This window comes from Artemia sp. Qi Xiang Cuo, chromosome 14 (assembly GCF_049724085.1).
Source record: "Artemia sp. Qi Xiang Cuo chromosome 14, ASM4972408v1, whole genome shotgun sequence".
In the NCBI taxonomy this organism is placed as follows: domain Eukaryota; kingdom Metazoa; phylum Arthropoda; class Branchiopoda; order Anostraca; family Artemiidae; genus Artemia; species Artemia sp. Qi Xiang Cuo.
In genome coordinates this window covers 13,076,019-13,097,097 of record NC_142807.1, presented here as the reverse complement: position 1 = coordinate 13,097,097, position 21,079 = coordinate 13,076,019, and the positions used below count along the sequence as shown (strand labels likewise).

Here is a 21,079-nt window from a genome sequence, read left to right as displayed (position 1 = left end):
TTTATCAATGATTTGCCAGGTGTTGTTAGGAATTCGACCTTAAAAGTGTTTGCAGATGATGTAAAAATCTACAGGTCAGTCATGAGTGAACAAGAGATTTCTTTACTTCAAGAGGATTTGGTTGCTCTTGGCCAGTGGTGTACTGCAAACTCTATGTTCATTCATGAAACCAAGTGCAATGCTGTGCACTATTTGCGCAGATTCCTCAGCATTACCATTACTTTGTTGTTGGTAAATCAATTTCAAGTGTGGAATATGTTCGTGACCTTGGGATTTGCTTTGATTCAAGTCTCAAATTTAATAAACATGTATCGGATATCACCCATAAGGCGAATTACCAATTACCACGTCTAAAGCGTACTTTTTCTAAGTTTAATCTTCATTCACTGATTTCACTGTATGTATCCACTGTACGTCCATTACTTGAGTATTCCTCATCAGTATGGTATCCCCTTAATAAGAGAGTAGAGAGAGGGTTGAGAGAGTTCAACGTAGGGCCACCAAACTCATACCATACCTGAGTCATCTACCCTACCAGCAGAGAATGCAAAAACTGCAGTGGCCTTCTCTCCAGTTCAGACGTGATAGGGCCGACTTAATAAATAAATTCTGCATTGTTGGAAATATCGATAATACCAACCCAATTCACTTTTTTACTTTTACAGAATAGAGTAGTACCCGTCAACACGAACACACAATTTACCCACCATGTTCACAGAAAAGATTAGGCCAAAACTCTTTGTCTAGCCGAATGTGGAAGACTTGGAATTCACTTCCATCGGAAATAGTTGCAAGTACCACGGTCCAGTCTTTCAAAAGTAGTTTAACCTCTACAGATTTCTATACTAGGTCCTATCACAATCCGTTTTGAGAATATTTTTACGTTTGTATTAGCTGATTTGTGACAGTGTGTTTTCAGTTATTTTGTAGGCTTATTTTTTGGTATGTTTCAATTATTAACAGGTATGTTTAGTTTGGTATGCTACTATATGCTTCAGTTATTATGTTTTCAATGTTTTCAGTTACTGTATGTTTTTGTCATGTCATTGACATTGTTATAGACTTTTTATAATTGTTTAGTGCGACAAGCTTGTTAAAGCTTACCGTATTTTGGTATTAATAAATAAATAAATAAAAATACAACACAATGGAGAAAACATAGATAAATGGTTGACTATTTGGATATCAGGCCCTAAGTTTATAGTGGTCTGGCACTATCAATTTTGGCGTAAAAAAATAATCACAAACTAACCAGGCGAAAGCTTGAAGCATTTTTTTTTTTCATTCTTTGATCTTTGAAACGGTAAATGAGGCCTGGCTTCAGTAACAAAACTTCGTAATTTGAATATGGAATGCCAAGTGATTTCCCAATCTAAATAATTCAGCAGAAACATTTTTGATTTGGGAGGGTTATCTATACAATCACGTTGTTTTATAAAAGAAATTAGACGGGGCTTTTAACAATGGGTACTTTTTGTGCATATATCAACTTTATTTTTAGACCCTGTCATTCGTTCTAAACAAGTAACAATTTATTTTTAGGCATTATGGTTTAGCTTATTTGTTTGTTTTCACACCAGCCGAGCCATAATAGAATTCGGCAGTTTGCAAATTCGGAGACAGGATCTTTTAGAAACAGAATTAACTGTTTGCTTGTCACTAGATTTCAAAACTCGAAATTATTTTAAGTAATTCAAAAGGGATTTTTATCAAAAAAATCAAAGCTTGGAAGGGCTAAGAAATAAAATCAGGGCAAAAAAATCTCAATACTGACACCAAAATTGGCTTGAACTATACAAAATTTGTAAGTGCTTTGGAGATTAAAACTTAAAGGAGTGTTGTCTGATAGGACAGAAAAAAAGGATTTAGCCAAAATTTTCATACAAAAGAACAGGCAGGAAGGATATTGCGCTAACTCTGTGATTTATTTTGCTGAAATTGGTGAAACATAGCCAAAACATATTCAACATTAATTAGTAAGAAACTAATTTGTAGGGATCTAAACAGTTTGGAAGATTAAGTCACACAATACGCTTTGCCGCCAGGCCCATCACCTATCTGATGTGCCAATAGCCCTTTGCCCAGTTTAATCAACTGGTTTTATATATCTGTTGAACGGTTGACTGAGGAATCAAAACATAGCTTTGATGGAATAGCTCAGTTGCTTCTGTGCTGTTGACAGCTGCAACTGGTGATCTGGTCAACTGGTGATGACTGCAACTGGTGATAAGTGCAACAAATCTGTGATTCGTACTACTAGTTAGATAATTGATGGAAGAATAACATGTTGCAAGAGGAAATAAGAAAATAGACTGCGAGATGAATCAGAAGAAAGAGACATGGAAAAAATCCAATCGTAATTTATTATACAGTAAATATATATTATGGTTGTTCTACTGAATTACATTGTACAAGATTCAGTTGTAGGTAGCACCCTTCCAGAGTTGCGTTCGATTTAACGAAACTTACTTAACTAACAAGTCAACTTTATTTTCGCTTTTAGCGTTTTAGTTGCCAGAGAGTGAACTAAGAGTTCACCAGGCTTTTGCAAATAGAAGCTTGGCAGAAAATTCAAAGTTGCTATAACGCAAGCTGTACAAGAAATTAGGAACCGACCATCAGGTTCAGGAAGTGAGGCCTAAACAGTCTAAACAATGAAGTAGGCCAAAATCATCTAGGATAACAAGAAATCAAACATTTAGTGAAATTTTTTCACCTCGTGTTTCCTTTTACAAGAAGAAAAGTAAACACTTGCACTAAAAATACAACCTCTGAAGGAGCGATTTTAATAAATAGATGCATCATTCAATCTGGGAAACCCTAAATGAATAGTCATCAAACAGTTCGTGGTAACGAACTGTAAGTCAGGAGCGACCCGACTCAATGGTACTCGAAACTGTAGAAAACGGAATTTTGATACCAATAGATACATCAAAAGAATCAAATTTTAATTCTGATTTCAAATATATAAGTTTTTGAATTTTATAAGTTTCATCAAGTTTAGTTCTACCTATCAAAAGTTACGCGCCTGAGAAAATTTGGCTGATTTTCAAAAAAAGGGGGAAAGACACCCTAAAGGTTATAGAGCCCTAATGAAAATCACACCATCATATTCAGCGTATCAGAGAACCCTACTGCGGAGGTTTCAAGCTCCTATCTTCAAAATTGCGGAATTTTGTAGTTTTGCCAAGATAAATATAACGGATGCATGTTTATTTGTTTGTTTTTTGTTGTTTTTTTCCCCCAGGGGTGATCGTATCGACCCAGTGGTCCTAGAATATCGTGAGAGGGCTCATTCAAACGGAAATTAAAAGTTCTAGTGCCGTTTTTAAGTGACCAAACAAAATGGAGGGCAACTAGGCCCCCTCCCACGCTAATTTTTTTCCCAAAGTCACCCGATCAAAATTTTGAGATAGCCAATTGTTTAGCATGGTTGAAAATATGATAACTATGTCTTTTAGGATGACTTAATCCCCCGAAGTCCCAGGGGGGAGGGCTGAAAGTTATGAACTTTACCCAATGTTAACATATAGTATTGGTTATTGGGAAGTATACAGACGTTTTCAGTGGGGATTCTTTCTGGTAGTGGGGGGAGTGAGTCGGGGGTTATGTGGGAGGATCTTACCATGAAGGAAGTTTTCATGGGAGAAGGGACATTGCTATGAAGGGGCGCCGGATTTCCCAGCATTATTTAAATAAAGATCAGAAATTATATATAAAAAAAACAAGTTTTTTAACTGAAAGTAGGGAGCAACATCAAAACTTAAAACGACAGAAAACATTACGTATAGGATTGGGTTCATCCCCTAGTCAATACCTCGCTCTTTAAGACAAAGATTTTTTAGTACTTTCATAAGAGCTATTTTTTCTAATTAACGGCATTTGTGATAAAGGGGTCATTTTTAAAGAATTTGAAAAAATTTGAACTTTAGCTTAAAGAGCAAGATATTGACTAGGGGGTGAACCCTCTAATATACTTATTAAAAATATAAGAATATAGAGGTTCGTTACGTAGGTTAATTCGTAAGTTACGTATATTTATTTTTAATAAAAACGTTCGTAAATAAAATTAAACAGGTTTCAAGAAAGCCATTTAACCAAATAAAAGTAAAATTAATATTCTTTAATAGTTTTTTTTAACTGAAAGTAAGGAACGACGTTAAAACTTAAAACGAACAGAAATTATTCCGTGTATAAAAGGGGATGTCCCCTCCTCAACGCCTCGCTCTTTACGCTAAAGTTTAACTTTCTCACAACTCTATTTTTTTTAAACAATGAAAAACATTAGCGTAAAGAGCGAGGCGATGAGGAGGGGACAGCCCCTTTCATATACGGAATAATTTCTGTTCGTTTTAAGTTTTAACATCGTTCCTTACTTTCACTTAAAAAAACTTTTTTTTATTTAATATTTTGCAAGAGCCAACCTTTTACCATGTAAAAGTGCATGAGCTGTCGAGTTCGAATTTCTTGCCAGGAATTCTCTGTAAATATCTAAGAAAAAAGAATTCTTAATATTAGTTTCGTGTCATTGTTAATTATTTTGTTGGTTTTATCTTGTTTTTCCTGCAATTTTTAAGTTGACTTTTTTTCTCTCTGTTTCTTCTTTCAATCTCCTGACATGCTGTGAACAAGCCTCCAAAATAGCTGTAATTTTTTTCTGTTGTTGGCAATATCTTCCTTTTCTGTCTCTTAGGCATATTATACCTTTAAAATAGATACAATTCTTCCTTTTTGTACAGCTAGGTCATTGATTATATATTCTACTTCTGTAGTTTTTACATGAAAAAGTTATTGTGCATATTGGTTGAATTTTTCTTTGTATTATCTATTGGTCTTGATTCTTTCCTTTCTTTAAATTGTTATGGTTTAATTTCATTCTCTTTTTCAATGTTGTGGACGCCTTGCTGTATACAAACAAAATATTTGTTTGATTAATCTTCTTCTTTTTCTTCCTACTGGCTAAACACCCATGGTTTTCAAGATTTACGTCATTAGTTTTGAAAAAGGAAATATAATTTTGAATGAGTGTTCTTTTTGTTTTCAGCAACCACCGCTTTGATATGATCACCCCTGGCGGAAAGCATCCCTCAGATGTTTTTTTTTTTGGGGGGGGGGGAGTGCAAAGTATTAAAATGTTGAGTGTTCAGATTATACTTTTCCGACTTGGAGACAATCTTTTCAGTTCTTGGGAAAATCTTTTTCTCCATCCCTTCTTCTGTGCAGTTACGCATATGATTTTTTTTTTTTTTTTTTTTTTTTTTTTTTTTGTTAAAAATCTTTCTAAAATGAGAACAGATTTGCCACCCCTCCATCACCAATTCTCAAAACAATCTAAATATATTCCATGAAACGAAGGAATTTTATGAACAGATTGCCCCTCTTACCTTCCCCCATCTTCTTCCAGATTAACCTCTTAGAACTTTTCGTGAAAAATTGAAAAACCTGGGTCTTAAAATGTCCTTTTTGAGTCCTTGACACACCACTCCCTCACATGCACTCAAACACTTTTTTTTAGTTACTTAAATAAGGGTAACAAAACTCATAATTTCTGTTTAAATAGATCCACTCCCAATGTTATAAAACCAGTGGTTTCAAGCAATCCACCCTTTGAAAAGATGAAAAAAACACATAACTCACTTCCTTGACCACAACCTTATTCCAGACTTTGTGACAATGTTGAACTTGATGGTGTAATTTAAGGAAGATTGTATATATTTTTTAAGTATTTTCTCCTCTTTATTCCTCTTTTCTTTTATAAGTTTTCTCCTCTTTCTAATATTTTGTAATTTCTCTTATACAAATAACGTCTATTTGTAACTTTAAAATTTATAACTTTTACATATTTAGAATCAGTACAAATGGTAGATTTTCTGATGTGCATGTCGTTTTGAAAAACTGGCCCTTAGAATAATGGTTGCTATTGACAAGGGTTATGGTTTGACATATTTTGAAAAACTGGCCCTTAGAATATTGGTTGCTATTGACAAGGGTTATGGTTTGACATATTTTGAAAAACTGGCCCTTAGAATATTGGTTGCTATTGACAAGGGTTATGGTTTCACATATTTTGAAAAACTGGCCCTTAGAATATTGGTTGCTATTGACAAGGGTTATGGTTTGACATATTTTATCTGTTGGTAAAACAGACACATAGTTTTGACTGTTTATATTTGTAGCCTATATTGTTGTTCTTTTACATAGTATTTACATAAATAAAAAAATAATCTGTCTACTGGATTTTTCTCCTTTTTTTTGCTGACTGTTTCCATTTTGTTTTTCTTGATTCAAAAGAATTTTTTAACAAATTAAAAAAAAAAAACTTCCTCAGTAATACCATAATATCTTGATTTACTAATTGTCAGTTGTTTCTTTGAGAAATAAAAGCAGCTTCTTTCAAATTTGAAGAAATGAAAAGCATACATCTTTGGTATAGTGGAGATCTCCAATATGTTTTCCAGATATTGGTTCATCACTGCGTGAATTGAGATCACCCTGGAGTTCAATCAAAGTCCATTCTTCGGGATCTTCTTTATCCTTGCAGGTTTTGCTGAAATTGTAGAAAGCTATATAATCCATAATTTTACAACTGCTTAAAATTTCATAAGAATTTCATTTATGAATGCTATGGAAAAGAATGTTATTAAAATTGAATTCTATGGAAATGAATGTTATTAAAAATGAAGGTATTGAATCAAGGTAGGAGAAAATGACTAACTTCTGGATAAAGCCTAGTCACCCACAGTAAAATACAATCTGACCCCCCCTCCCCCAAAAAAACATGTTACAGGATAGAAAAAAGTAGATGAATTGCATTGAACTGGTTTTTTTGTTTGTTATAGCTGTCCAAAGGTGCAACACTTTTCTCCTGGGGAGGGGCTAAGGTATGAAAAGCTTATTTTTTTTGTAAGAACAGTATCATAATTTTTCTTAATGTTACAATTTGAACTTTCTATTTTTATTTATCTAGAGGGTTTGAGCCCCTAAATCCTCTATCAGCGTCCTTGCAGTTGAACTTTAAGAGAATTGGTTCTCAACCTTTCAAAAGGGCTGAATTCTTGAAATAAATTACATGTCTTAAGGGATTCTGCAAAATATATACCATGCGTTGTTTTAGTTTTTTTATTGTACATATATGTACATATTTCACTGGGACTTTTTCTTTCTTGCAGAACCTAAATTATGGTCAAACCTGGCTGGGAAACCCTTTAATGAAGGAAGGAAGGAAAACGTAATTTTTATTAGGATTTTAAAATTATAAAATGTTCATTTCAAGTTCTGAACAAAGCTGGTCCTTTCTTATTTACACGTTCTCTAATCCTGAAGTTATCACTAATCAGTATATTCAGAAGGCCTTTAATAATACTCCAAATAATTCCAATATAACAAGAAAGTTATTAGATTCTAAGTTGTACTGGCTAGATTAGCATAACAAAACAACAATGGTACAAAACCAAAAACTTCTGCAGGGAAATCTACTCTTCTGTTTTAGTATGAGACAAACCTTGGAAAAAAAAAAAAATATGAAGCAACAAAGGACAAAAAAAAAACTAAAACACAACATTAAAAACTGTTAATACTATATTTACTGTGCAAATCTCTTTTACAAGAATTTTTTTTTATTATTCTCATAAGAAAACCAAAAATTTACATTTTCAAAATGCAAGATATAGCCTACCTTTTCCATAGGCAAGATCAATATGCATTTATGGTAATAATGCACAAATCAATGGATAGGGTGGTAAAGATCAATTGATCAATATGTATTTACGGTAATAATACACAAATCAGTGGATACACTGGATAGAGCTAATTATGTACCCAAACTGTACAGTATTGGAGGAATAGGACTACAAATAAAGAAAAGGAATAATGAGTAAAAAACAGAACATAAATTAGAACTGCAAACTGTCTTCAATATTTTTATGATATGCAGATTAACTAAGTCAATACAACATAAGAGATTTTTAGGACATGATATCTGTGTTGCTCCCTGAAAGTTTACTTGCATGTTTTTACTGCTTTTAGACATAAAAGAAAAGTAGTTGAACATGGTGAATGAAACTTCCAACAATTATCAGGAATTGATATCTAAGCTGATTTCTGAAAATCTTATTCACCTGACTTACTACTTTCTTTCAAATTATCAAAAAATTTTGTCCAGAAAGCAATATTTTACTTGCTTTGTATCTGAAATGTGGTTGTATCTAAGATAAAATTATTTTACCTAGCTAAATTGTTACAGTAGCCTATTTAAAATCTAATAGTGAAATCTGCAGTGGCCAGCATTTACCCCAAATACATTCTTAGACCACACTGGCTATACATGACAAATGAAACTCAGAGAGGAGAGAAAGTAACAAACTAAAAAATGAAATCAAAAAGGGTGAAAAAACGAGGATTTTGTCAGCCAGTGGCGAAACCATGAAGATGAAAATATAAGAAAATATTTCGACAAGGACCTCCGCCAAGTCGTCCTCAGTGATAAACAAAAAAAAAAAAAAAAAACGAAAATCTAACCTTTCAAAGTTTACCTTACAAATACAGAACAGACACTGAATAAAAAAAAGGCATGAATCAATGAAAATGAATTTACCAAGATGATTGGGCAAGGATCTTTCGCCTTGCAATAGTTTTAGCTGGTCTACAAGTTTGTGGTACGCCATTTGCAGTTGATATTAAGGTTGCCTCGTCAAACAGAACTAGATGGGTCGGATTTACGAAAATATGTGAAGCCAAAGCCGAATCAAAGTTGTCATTGGTATTTTTTAATTTCAGGGACTTCTGTATTGAAATTTTGTGCTCATGCAAACGTTCACCTAGTTGTTGATGGGTCCTACCAATGTAAAATTTTCCACAAGAACACGGGATTCTGTAGACACCACTTCCTATTGCAGGGTCTGTTTTATCTTTCCCTGAGTTGAAAAAGCGTTCAACTTTTAGTTCGGTTTTGAAAGAAACAGAGAGATTATGTTTTTTTTTTAATTTTTCCAAGTTTATCGCCAAGTTTCGGGATGTATGGTAAAACGATGAAAGTTTTTTTTCTCAATTGCCGGTGCAACTGAATCAAGGGGGACAAGCTCCCTATTTTGTGCTTTTATCTTTTTTAATCGTCTATCTATTATATTTTCAATGAGTTTGATTGGGTAACCATTGCAGAAAAGTATATCCTTGACAAATACATTCTTAGACCACACTGGCTATACATGACAAATGAAACTCAGAGAGGAGAGAAAGTAACAAAATAGTTTTAGCTGGTCTACAATTTCGGTTTTCATTAGATATGCAAATAGGTTCTTTTAAGTTATTTCGGGTGAAAATATTGATTGAGTCCTTCAAGATTAAACTGTCGTAAATTGGGCTTAATGAAATATCTCCAGTATCTCTATTTATTGCTAAATTTTGGTTCATATATTTTTTTTTATCTCAATTACCTCTTTAAAAGTTTGTGGTACGCCATTTACAGTTGATATTAAGGTTGCCTCGTCAAACAGAACTAGATGTATCAGATTAACGAACATATGGGCAGCCAAAGCCGAATCAAATTTGTCATTTTTATTGTTTAATATCAGGGACTTATCTATTGAAATTTTGTGCTCATGCAAACGCTCACCTAGGTGTTGATGGGTCCTACCAATGTAAAATTTTCGACAAGAACACGATATTCTGTATACACCGCTACCCATTGCAGGGTCTGTTTTATCCTTTCCTGAGTTGAAAAAGTGTTCAACTTTTTGTTGGGTTTGGAAAGAAACAGAAAGATTACGTTTTTTTAAAAATTTTCCAAATTTATCGCCAAGTTTCGGGATATATGGTAAAACGATGAAAGTTTTTTTTCTCAATTGCCGGTGCAACTGAATCAAGGGGGACAAGCTCCCTATTTTGTTCTTTTATCTTTTTTAATCGTCTATCTATTATATTTTCAATGAGTTTGATTGGGTAACCATTGCAGAAAAGAATATCCTTGACATAATTTAATTCAGAATTTATATGATTACGGGAACAGATTTTTAAAACTCTGTCGACTAAAGAGATTATTACCCCTCTTTTCACAGAAGGAAGGTGATGGGAAGAGAAATGTAGATATCGATCATTATGAGTCGGCTTTCTATATATAGAAAATTCAAAACTAGGATTAGTTTTTATAATCAAAACATCCAAGAAAGGCAGCTTACCTGAATCTTCGAGTTCCATTGTGAACTGGAGATTCGAATCAAAAGAGTTCAAATATGCCGAAAAATCTCTTACAGAGTCTTGTTCATGTTCCCAAACAGAAGGGATATCATCAACAAAACGAAACCAGATAGAGTGCTTTAAGTGGAAACTATTCAAAGCAGACTGTTCTATGAAATCCATGTAAAAATTTGCCAAATAAGGAGACAAGACAGTGCCCATGGATGAGCCCATTATTTGAAGGACAAATTTTTTTTCAGAATTTAAAATACGAGAAGAACTTGTTTCAAAGACAAACAAGGGTCATTATTTTATCAATTTCTAAAATTTTCTAATCCGACCAAGTTGAATTTTCCTATTATTTTCTTTGTAAAGACTGCTCACATTTATGGACATCGCATGAAGTGTACATAGAAACTGTATCAAAACTAGATAAAAGGGTATTATCTGTTGTATTTTGATTTTTTAAATTCTCAACAAGATCTATGGAGTTTTTTATATAGGATATCTGTGTGCTTAAAAGAGGCTTAAAAATGGTGGCTAAGAAGCTTCCTATACCCGTAGCTGGAGAACTATAACATGCTACAATTGGACGTAACGGAATATCTTTCTTATGGATTTTAGGCAGACCATAAAACATTGGGGCCGAGCAACCTTTAGGGTAACATTTTCTGTACATTTGAGATGTAAATAGTCTAGTATTTTGTAAAATTCCTCGTTCATTTCTCAACTTCTGTGTGTATTTTTCTTTGGGATCAAATTTCGTTTCTTTGGAAGTATTTTTATTTATTAAAAGTGTGCTATCTTTTCATTGATAATCTGCATAATTCATAATTACAACTGCGTTTCCCCTGTCCGCTCTCGTAATCACTGTATTTTTGCCTTTTTTAAGTTTTGGAGGATTTTAATTTCTTCTTTTGATTGAGTTGAAAGTGACAAAGATGACCTATAATCAAGAATACTCTTTACAATTTCAACTCTGATTAGGTCTGGATTTTCAACTTCACCGTGAGAGCTAAAAATAGCAGACTCCACGCCCGTAATAATTTCTGATGTATTTACGTGTGTTTGAGCCATTGCAAATTTTGGTCCTTTTGAAAGAATACTTAGTTCCTTCGATGTAAATACCTTGAGGATAGATTTTCAAAGGAGGACCAGGACAAAATCTAGCAAGGAAAATCCGTGTTTGTTGAAACTGTTGAAATTCCAGTTTTGAGAATTTTTCCGATAAACGAGTTTTGCTAAATGGAATATGTGTCTGAAAGACCTATGTGAGATTTGTAAAATCTGGTGAAAATCTGAGGGGACAAAATCTGATATAATAAGGATTTTAAATTAAGTATTTTATTACTAAGGACGTACTTCTGATCTATGGTCTTTTAAAATATGTGTTAAAGTTTTGAAACCCATTTTCTGAATAAATGGGCCTTCGGATTGTGCGCCTAAATGTAGGTTGAAACCTAAAGAAAGTGGAAGAAATCAATGTCTTTTACAAGTTTCTAAGAAATCTAACTGACAGATAGTACTAGTATGTTTCTTGACACAATTTAAAAAATCTAAAACAATAGTGGTCCAATGATCCCCGTAAGCTTGGCGCAGATATATTTTTAGGCCACACTGGCTATGCATGACAAATGAAAGTCAGAAAGGAGAGAAACTAACAAAATGAAAAATTAAATCAAAAAGGATGAAAAAACGAGGATTTTGTCAGCCAGTGGCAAACCATGAAGATGACAAAATATAAGCAAATATTTCGACAAGGACCTCCGCCAAGTCGTCCTCAGTGCTAAACAAAAAGAAAAAAAAAACGAAAATCTAACCTTTCGAAGTTTACCTTACAAAGACAGAACAGACACTGAATAAAAACCAGGCATGAATCAATGAAAATGAATTTACCAAGATGATTGGGCAAGGATCTTTCGCCTTGCAATAGTTTTAGCTGGTCTACAATCCCGAAACTTGGCGATAAACTTGGAAAAATTTATGGGTTCGCCACTGGCTGACAAAATCCTATTTTTTTCATCCTTTTTGATATAATTTTTTATTTTGTTACTTTCTTTTTTTTCCCTGTTTTCGTATATAAGTCATGATCAGTTTGGCCCATAAATATTCTTATGCCAAGATTATGGGTATTATAGAACCACTATTTGTGTAGATTTTGTAAATTGTGTTAAGAAACATACTAATAATAATTGTAAGTTTGATTTATTATTAACTGGCAAAAAAAATAGAAATCTTCCACCTTGTTTACGTTTCAACCTGAATTTAGGCACACAATCTGAGGGCCCATTTATTCAGAGAATGGGTTTCAAAACTTTAACACATATTTTAAAAGACCATAGATCCAGAAGATATGTCCTTAGTAATAAAATACTTAATATATCAGATTTTGTCCCCTCAAGATTTTCACCAGATTTTACAAATCTCACATAGGTCTTTCAGACACATATTCCATTTAGCAAAACTCGTTTATCGGAAAAATTCTCAAAACTGGAATTTCAACAGTTTCAACAATAGGCCATCTTTGTCAATTTCAACTCAATCAAAGGAAGAAATTAAAATCCTCCGAAATTTAAAAAAAGACAAAAACACAGTAATTACGAAAGCGGACAAGAGAAACACAGTTGTAATTATGAATTCTGCAGATTATCAATTAAAAGTTAGCACCCTTTTAATAGATAAAAATATTTCCGAAGAAATAAAATTTGATCCCACAGACAAATACACACAAAAGTTGAGAAAAGAACTAGGAATTTTAAAAAATACTAGACTATTTACCTCTCAAATGTAAAGAAAATGTTACCGCAAAGGTTGCTCGGCCCCAATATTTTATAGTCTGCCTAAAATCCATAAGAAAGATATTCCGTTGCTTCCAATTGTAGCATGTTATAGTTCTCCAGTTACGGGTATAGGAAGCTTCTTAGCCACCATTTTTAAGCCTCTTTTAAACACACAGAAATCTTATATAAAAAACTCCATGGATCTTGTTGAGAATTTAAAAATCAAAATACAACAGATAATACCCTTTTATCTAGTTTTGATAAAGTTTCTATGTACACTTCATGCAATATCCATAAATGTGAGAAGGCCTTACAAATTAAATTATAGGAAAATTCAGCTTGGTTAGATTACAAAACTTTAGAAATTGTTACTATAATGAACCTTGTCCGTCTCTACAATAAATTTTCCTCGTGTTTTCAATTCTTAAACAAATATTTCCTTCAAATAATGGGCTCATCCATGGGCATTTTCTTGTCTTCTTGTTTGGCAATTTTTTTCATGGATTTCATAGAACAGTCTGCTTTGAATAATTTTCACTTAAAACACTCAATCTAGTATCGTTTTGTTGATGATATCCCTTCTGTTTGGGAACATGAACAAAACTCTCTAAGAGATTTTTTGGCATATTTGAACTCTTTTGATTCGAATCTCCAGTTCACAGTGGAACTCGAAGATTCAGGTGAACTGCCTTTCTTGGATGTTTTGATTATAAAATCTAATCCTAGTCTTGAATTTTCTATATATAGAAAGCCGACTCATAATGATCGATATCTACATTTCTCTTCCCATCACCCTCCTTCTGTGAAAAGAGGGGTAATAATCTCTTTAGTCTACAGAGTTTTAAAATTTGTTCCCGTAATCATATAAATTCTGAACTAAATTATGTCAAGGATATTCTTTTCTGCAAAGGTTACCCAATAAAACATTGAAAATATAATTGATAAACGATTAAAAAAGATAAAAGAACAAAATACGGGGATTGTATCCCTTGATTCAGTGATATTGGCAATTGAGAAAAAAACTTTGATCGTTTTACTATGCGTCCCAAAACTTGGCGATAAGTTTAAAAGATCTTTAAAAAAACGTAATCTTTCTGTTCCTTCCCAAACCGGACAAAAAGTTGAAGACTTCTTCAACTCAGGAAAGTATAAAACAGACACTGCGCTGGGAAGTTGTGTCTACAGAATATCGTGTTCTTGTCGAAAATTTTACATTGGTAGGACCCATCAACAACTAGGTGAGCGTTTGCATGAGCACAAAATTTCAATAGATAAGTCCCTGAGATTAAAAAATAACAATGACAACTTTGATTCGGCATTGGCTTCGCATATTTTCGTAAATCCGACCCATCTAGTTCTGTTTGACGAGGCAGCTTTAATATCAACTGTAAAGGGTGTACCACAAACTTTTGAAGATGCAATTGAGATAAAAAAATATACGAACCAAAATTTAGCAATAAATAGAGTTACTGGAGATATTTTAATAAGCCCAATTTACGACAGTTTAATCTTGAAGGACTCATTCAATATTTTCACCCGAAATAACTTAAAAGAAGCTATTTGCATACCTAATGAAAATTAAAATTGTAGACCAGCTAAAACTATTGCAAGGCGAAAGATTCTTGCCCAATGATCTTGGTAAATTTATTTTCATTGATTCCTGCCTGGTTTTTATTCAGTGTCTGTTCTGTCTTCGTAAGGTAAACAACGAAAGGTTAGATTTTCGTTTTTTTCTTTGTCTTCTTTTTTGCTTAGCACTGAGGACGAAAAGGCGGAGGTCCTTGTCGAAATATTTGCTTTTTTTGTCTTCTTCATGGTTCACCACTGGCTGACAAAATCCTCGTTTTTTCACCCTTTTTGATTTTATTTTTCATTTTTTTAGTTTCTTTCCTCTCTGAGTTTCATTTAGCATTTACCCCCCCCCCTCCCCCCGGCGATCACCTCCCCTGAAAATACCCCCCTCTCATGGAAAATAAGGCTTTCCAAATTTGAGAATTTTATTTGAGTTGTATTTTTTTAATTTCTGCTGGGGGAAGGAGTGTTGGTACTTGTGTATTATGCGCCACTCAATCAAGTTTACACTGAGTAAAATTTGAGAACACACCAGTTTTTCGTTACTTTAGAAATAAATTTGGGCTAATAGATTTGAACATTAGGGGGGGGGGGTGAAGTATAGCGTGTCTGCATGTAAAATGTGTTTGGTACAAGTATTCTGCATATTAGATAGATAGATAGATGCATTTTAAAGCCAAATATACGGCCATGAACAGAGTAAAATAACATAAATGAAAGGAACAAATAACATAAACTTTGATCAGTGATCATTATAAAACACTTAAATGAAACACTACATTAACCTAATAATAGTACTTAATACTTGAAAAAACTGTGATTGAAAAAAAATAATTTAATACATGGAAAAAACACTTAAATGAAACATTACATTTGCTTTATACTGGGATTTTTTTTTTTGTTTTTTTTTTTTTTTTTTTTTAGTCAGTTAAAAAAATTTCCAGATACCTCGCTCTTCTTCTGTAATTTCTCAGTGGCCATATAACAAGACAGAATTGTTTTCTGACTTCAAATTATCCAAATACTTTACCCCCCCCCCTATGTGCAAATATATAGCCCAAATTATATATTTCCCATATATTCTGTCACTTGTCTTTGTCTTGTCTCGCGGTAAGCTGAAAAAAAAAATAATGAAAAAAACGGTTTTGTTTTTGAGTTTTATACAGTGTAAACTTGAGTGAGTTGCGCATAATACACAATTACCAAAATTCCTTCCTCCTATAGAAATTAAAAAAATAAAACTCAAATAAAATTCTCAAATTTGGAAAGCCTTATTTTCCATGGCAGGGGGGGGGTATTTTCTGGGGTTATTTTATGGGGGGGTGGGTAAACGCCTAGAACTGAAAAATGCATCAGCAACTTTTCAAAGTAGTAAAAAGCTGCTATATAAAAAAATTACCAAAAAAATTTCTGCTATTTTGCTAAAAAAAAAAAAAAAATGGCTGGCTATATTGATTTTGGTGAAATAATTTACAAAATAGTATCATGAACTAACTGATTACCCCAGGATACCTTGAGTTGGGGTAAGTTACAGGATCATCCCATCGCTGGCAAGTGTGATTTAAGGTCATTTAAGGTAAAATAGAGGGAACCTCAAGTGACACAAGAATAAACATAATATAGAAGACAAAGAACCTTGCATGGCCTTGTGAACAGATGGCATACCCTGAGATCTTGAAGAAGGGACTTCCAACTCATACAGAACATGTTCCCATGGTATATACAGAATATTTCACTTCACTGACTCCTAATCAACCTCCAATTGAGAAACTCAACATGAAGTACATGACCATGTATGAAGGTGTTACAAAGCAGATCTCTGATCTAACCCAGGTTATAACTTCTATTTGCTAACTGATTCCTTAGTTAGCATTAAAACATTTTCAAAATGCAGTCTGTAGCCTGAATAACTCAATTGGAAACCTAAATAGAGAAGGTTCAAGCTTTCACACAGTGTCAGCAGTTACCAGCAGCCCTGGCAAAGCAGAGAGGAAACATAAAGGAATCTATGCCTAGCCCAGAAGGTGCTATAACTAGGCTACAGAGACCTAGGTTATCCCCTTCTCAGACAAATGACTAGTTCTCTCTCCACCATTTTCCCTTGAATCTGGGCTGGATGACTAAGCACAAACGTATTAAGTAATTTTGTTAGGACTACTGGACTGGTTCATTCCCTATTTTATTCCTGCATATTTATATTAGAGCTGTCTTATTTGTATTTTATTTGTTTAGATTTTTATATCTGGATTTAGATGACAGACTACATGTATTTGTATTATTTATTATAATTGTATTGTATATGCATTATAATTGATGTTTGGTAAAGAAAAATTGCATTATTTTGGTTCTGGTATGTAAATGCAGGCACTGGTTTGGTAACCCCTACAAATAGCAAGATAAGTAGTAGGGGGAAGGCCCCGTACTTGAGACACCTCCATACTTGCGACAGGCTTAACATACAGTGAAGCCATCTAGCAAAAAATTCACAAACAATTGTAGGGAAGTATCTCTCTATCAGATGGCATCTGCAGAAGTTTGAATTTGACAGTAGCCATTTTGTTCTTTTGTGGAAGGATCAGAAATTTCAAGCTAGACATCAAAATTTTTTTGTGTAGTTCCATGAACTGTCTTGGGAAGTGTTAGGTTTACAGTAATCATTTACTTGCTCTGGTTTGTTGATTAGTATTCTTATGAACTAGAATCAGTGTTTTTGCTGTGTTTTTGTCATAATTGTTGAAAAAATTACATGATTACAGTGACATATAAGGTTCTGTACTTGGGACTGTCCCAAGTAGTCCTATTGGTACTTGGGACATGGCCCATGCATGGGCGTAGGCACGGAGGGGACATTTGCCCCCTCCCCCTCTTTTATTCTGGACTTCCTGAAACATTTTGCATTTTTGGCAATGTTTATACAATGTTTTGCTGTTTTCTACTTCTTTCCAAGGCATTTTTTACTCGAAATATCAAAAATTCGCGGCAAAGGGATTCCAATTTAGTTTTGCCTCCCCCTAACAAGAAACTGAAACGGCCAATCCAAATAATTGAGAGGCAAATGTTTAAATGGCATGGGTAAATGGTGGGAGTAAGTGTGACTCTCTTATTGGACAAATACTTGTGTGTTAGTTTTGGAAAGGCAGTGCCTGCCTAGAGTCTCAGGCATGGTTGACCAAGAGTTTAAAATTGGCATAGGACCATTAGATTACCTGGAATGAGAGGCAAACAAGGCGCACCCACCTATGGTCTTAGGTAGGTTGACCAAGAACTTAGAATTGAGATAGGAGCATTAATTTGCTTGGAATAACAGGCAAACGATCGTTTTAAAGCCATCTTCATCTTCCAAATAGTACCTATTCATTGCCTAAGTTCAGCCCTGCATTCTGAACAAATTTCAATTTTTCCAAATTTTTTGGGTCACTTGCCCGAGACTCTGGGCAGGTGGGCCGTCACCAATATACCGCTGAGTAAGCCTGCATCGGAATCAAGAGATGATAACTTGCTATCCTCAGAATCAGAAGAGGAGGGTGGGGCCCCTCATGATTCAAGAATCACCTGCACTTCAACCGAGTGTTTCGCCTAGACCCCGGCGCCGCGCCGGCGGATCGACCGAACCCCGCCGACGAGAGGCCCGGTCGACCGCCACTGAAGTGTCGCCACGCCGCCGGCAGAGGCGGCGGCGTTGGGCTGACTTAATTAATTTTGCGGCAATTCTTTATTGCGTCAACCGCAAAGTCGGAGCTTTTCTTTCTCATGTGGTTTAGTATTTCGATTTTCCTGATTAGAAATCAAGCAGGGCTTGCACTATCCCCGAATTTTCGGGAATTTCTCCGAAAATCTATGCATCACCCCAAAAAAAATTTTGTTCCCCGAATCCCCGAAAATCACGGTGCCACCCCAAGTGATTAAACACCAGTGACTTTCCCTGCCAAATATTACTTTGTATACCATAATTCTTCACTACTCTCTTGTTCGTTAATTTTCAGCTGCTTTGTTACTTTGTATAAAAACCAGAGAGATGCAATATGCAATTGCAAATATTGCAATATACACAGTTCTTCAAATGTTGACAAAAAAAAAGTATCGTCTTTATTAAATGAGTTTAAATCATTTCGAATGCAGTTTCCCAATTGCTATTTCTTACATCATTTGTAGTCAAGAATTTTATTTTGAAGTTGAATAGAATTATAGAACGCATTCACTATTATACAGCTTCAGCCTTCAGTTGGATTTTGAAATTGATAGCCAACAGATTGTTTCTACAGCTGAATTATAAGTTTACAGAATTTTTTTTCTTTTGTTGTTTTTAGATAAGATTTTCTTAATGTTTAATGCTCAATTGTTGAACCCCTGATAGACTAAAGAAAATACAATCTTCTTTCTGAAAATTTTTTACCCCCCCCCCCAAGAAAACCCTTATATTGAGACAAAATTTAGCTATAGACTAAGCTATGTACAAGGTTGGGGAATTAAAGATTGAAACGGAAGTTACCCCAAAAATATGATTCATAAAAAAATTGTAAATTATTGCCTATAGGGGGGGGGGGATAGGGGGCTATCATTTTTAAATGATAATACCTCATTTTTTTTATTGAAAACAGGGAGGCCAAAAAGATAATTATTTTTTTCATTTAAAGGGGAGACAGAAGAAAATGATATCAAATACCCTGGGAAACCATTCAAATATTTTAATAGACCCGGGGCCCCCCCCCCCATTGGGGCTTGTTCATTGTCTTGGGTATTTTGCAATTTCTCATAGGCTACTGCTCTAATTTGGCTTTTGTGTGTGCTCCCTTTTAATTAGATTCTTTGGATATTATTGAATGTCACGGTGAATCTATGACTCAGTTTTCCAATAATTTGAGGTATATCTGAATAATTTCGACATTTTTGTTGTTGCCTTTACTCATACCCTCAATTTTTTTTCAAGGAACACTAAGCTGTTTAACGTTATTTTGCGTGTTTGTTTGAACCATATAGTGACCTAGTTAATTATTAAGTAAATTATTTTTTTAATGTAAAGCTGAGACGGTATCCTATCAAGGTGGTAGGAGGTATTACATTTAAATGATAATATCTCGAAATTTTTTTATTGAAACCAGGGATGCCAAAATTTTTTTTTTTTTAATTTAAAGCAGAGACGGCATCCTATCAGGGTGGTATCCAGAGGGGGGGGGGGGTAGGGAGAAATCATATTTAAATGATAACACCTCGAAGTTTTTTTTTGAAAGCAGGGATGCCAATAAGTTTATTTTTTTTTTATTTAAAGCAGAGACGGTATCCCATCAAGATGGTATCCAGAGGGGGGGCATAGGGAGTTATTATATTTAAGTGATAGTAACTTGATTTTTTTTTATTGAAAGCAGGGATGCCAAAAAGTTGACAAAAATTCCAGATTTTCGTGAGTTATACTTGATACAGCACGTGTATAGTTTTATCGTCCAAAGGGAAAGGGACACATGCGTCCAACCCTTTTTTTTCTTATTGATGAAACGAGTTTACTTTGAAAACATTCACTCTTAAGTACCAGGCAGATTCGCACTAAAACGAATTGGTGTGATGAAAGCAATATCGACATCCCCACCTAACGCTGCGCTCGGGTGACAATGACGCTCTTTGTCCTGTGCCCAAGTTACATTAAAAGGCCAGGTCATAATAAAAGCTTTCAATTTGGGAGGTTCAAGGAAGAGCCTTTGACAGTCTTATGACCTCAGGGTACCAGATGTTGCAACGTTCTTACGTATCTACAGTGGTTTAAAAAATTCGATCACCACACAAAGGATTACCAAAAATATGCACAAATATAACAAATGTAACATTTGGAATTTTATAACACTTTTTTTCAAAGCTTTGAAGAAAAGCAAAAAAGGCTAAACACCCCTAACTACGCTTGAAAGCTATTTTAAAAAGAAACTCTGGATATTTCTATTGATATGACCATAGCAGAAGCTTTGAGCCTGGGTGGGGATCAAAGAGGAATCTTTGAGTATTTTGACCACAGATGACTTATTGTTGCAAGTTTCTTAAATTGGGTAATTTTTGGGAGCATTTGGAAATCAAAGCTTAAACTCAATAACTGATACTAAGTCTCCTTACATTTTGCTTGGATTAAAAGTAATGAACTTGGAAGAAAATCTCAACATCTTCCTTGAGCTACTTCAGTCTGCATATTATTTCATTTAATTACATTTAAAATGGATGAGCTTTTCATTTTTACCCAACAAAATAGCTGGCACTTCATTTTTCTTCATACCAAATAAGCCATTAAGTGTTTTTTGCTTCATTGTAATTGAAGTGTTCTCATGTGAAGTGTTCATCACATATTTTTCAATTTGATAAGTTTACTCATTTTAGATGCAGTTTATAATTTAGCTGATATTAGGTATTTATGAGTTTATAATTTGGAATGAATCCCCAAAATAAAAAATGAATAATATCCAAAAGAGCAGCCAAAAGCAATAAAAAAAAGCAGCAGTTCAGCCTTAGCCTACATGACATATATTCTATAAAAAAGCCAAAAAAATGTTAAAATGTATTTTTTTTAAATTGTTATTTAAAAC

At 34.0% G+C, this 21,079-nt stretch overlaps 1 protein-coding gene across 1 annotated transcript in view; it reads right to left on the bottom strand.

Moving 5' to 3' along the window:
• LOC148944153 (chromosome transmission fidelity protein 8 homolog) overlaps positions 1-21,079 on the bottom strand; it is a 32,427-nt gene that overhangs the window by 1,676 nt on the left and 9,672 nt on the right. The window contains exon 2 of the mRNA XM_089099671.1: positions 6,421-6,547. Coding sequence (XP_088955797.1) covers positions 6,421-6,547 — 127 coding nt within the window. The remainder of the gene's footprint in view (positions 1-6,420; positions 6,548-21,079) is intronic.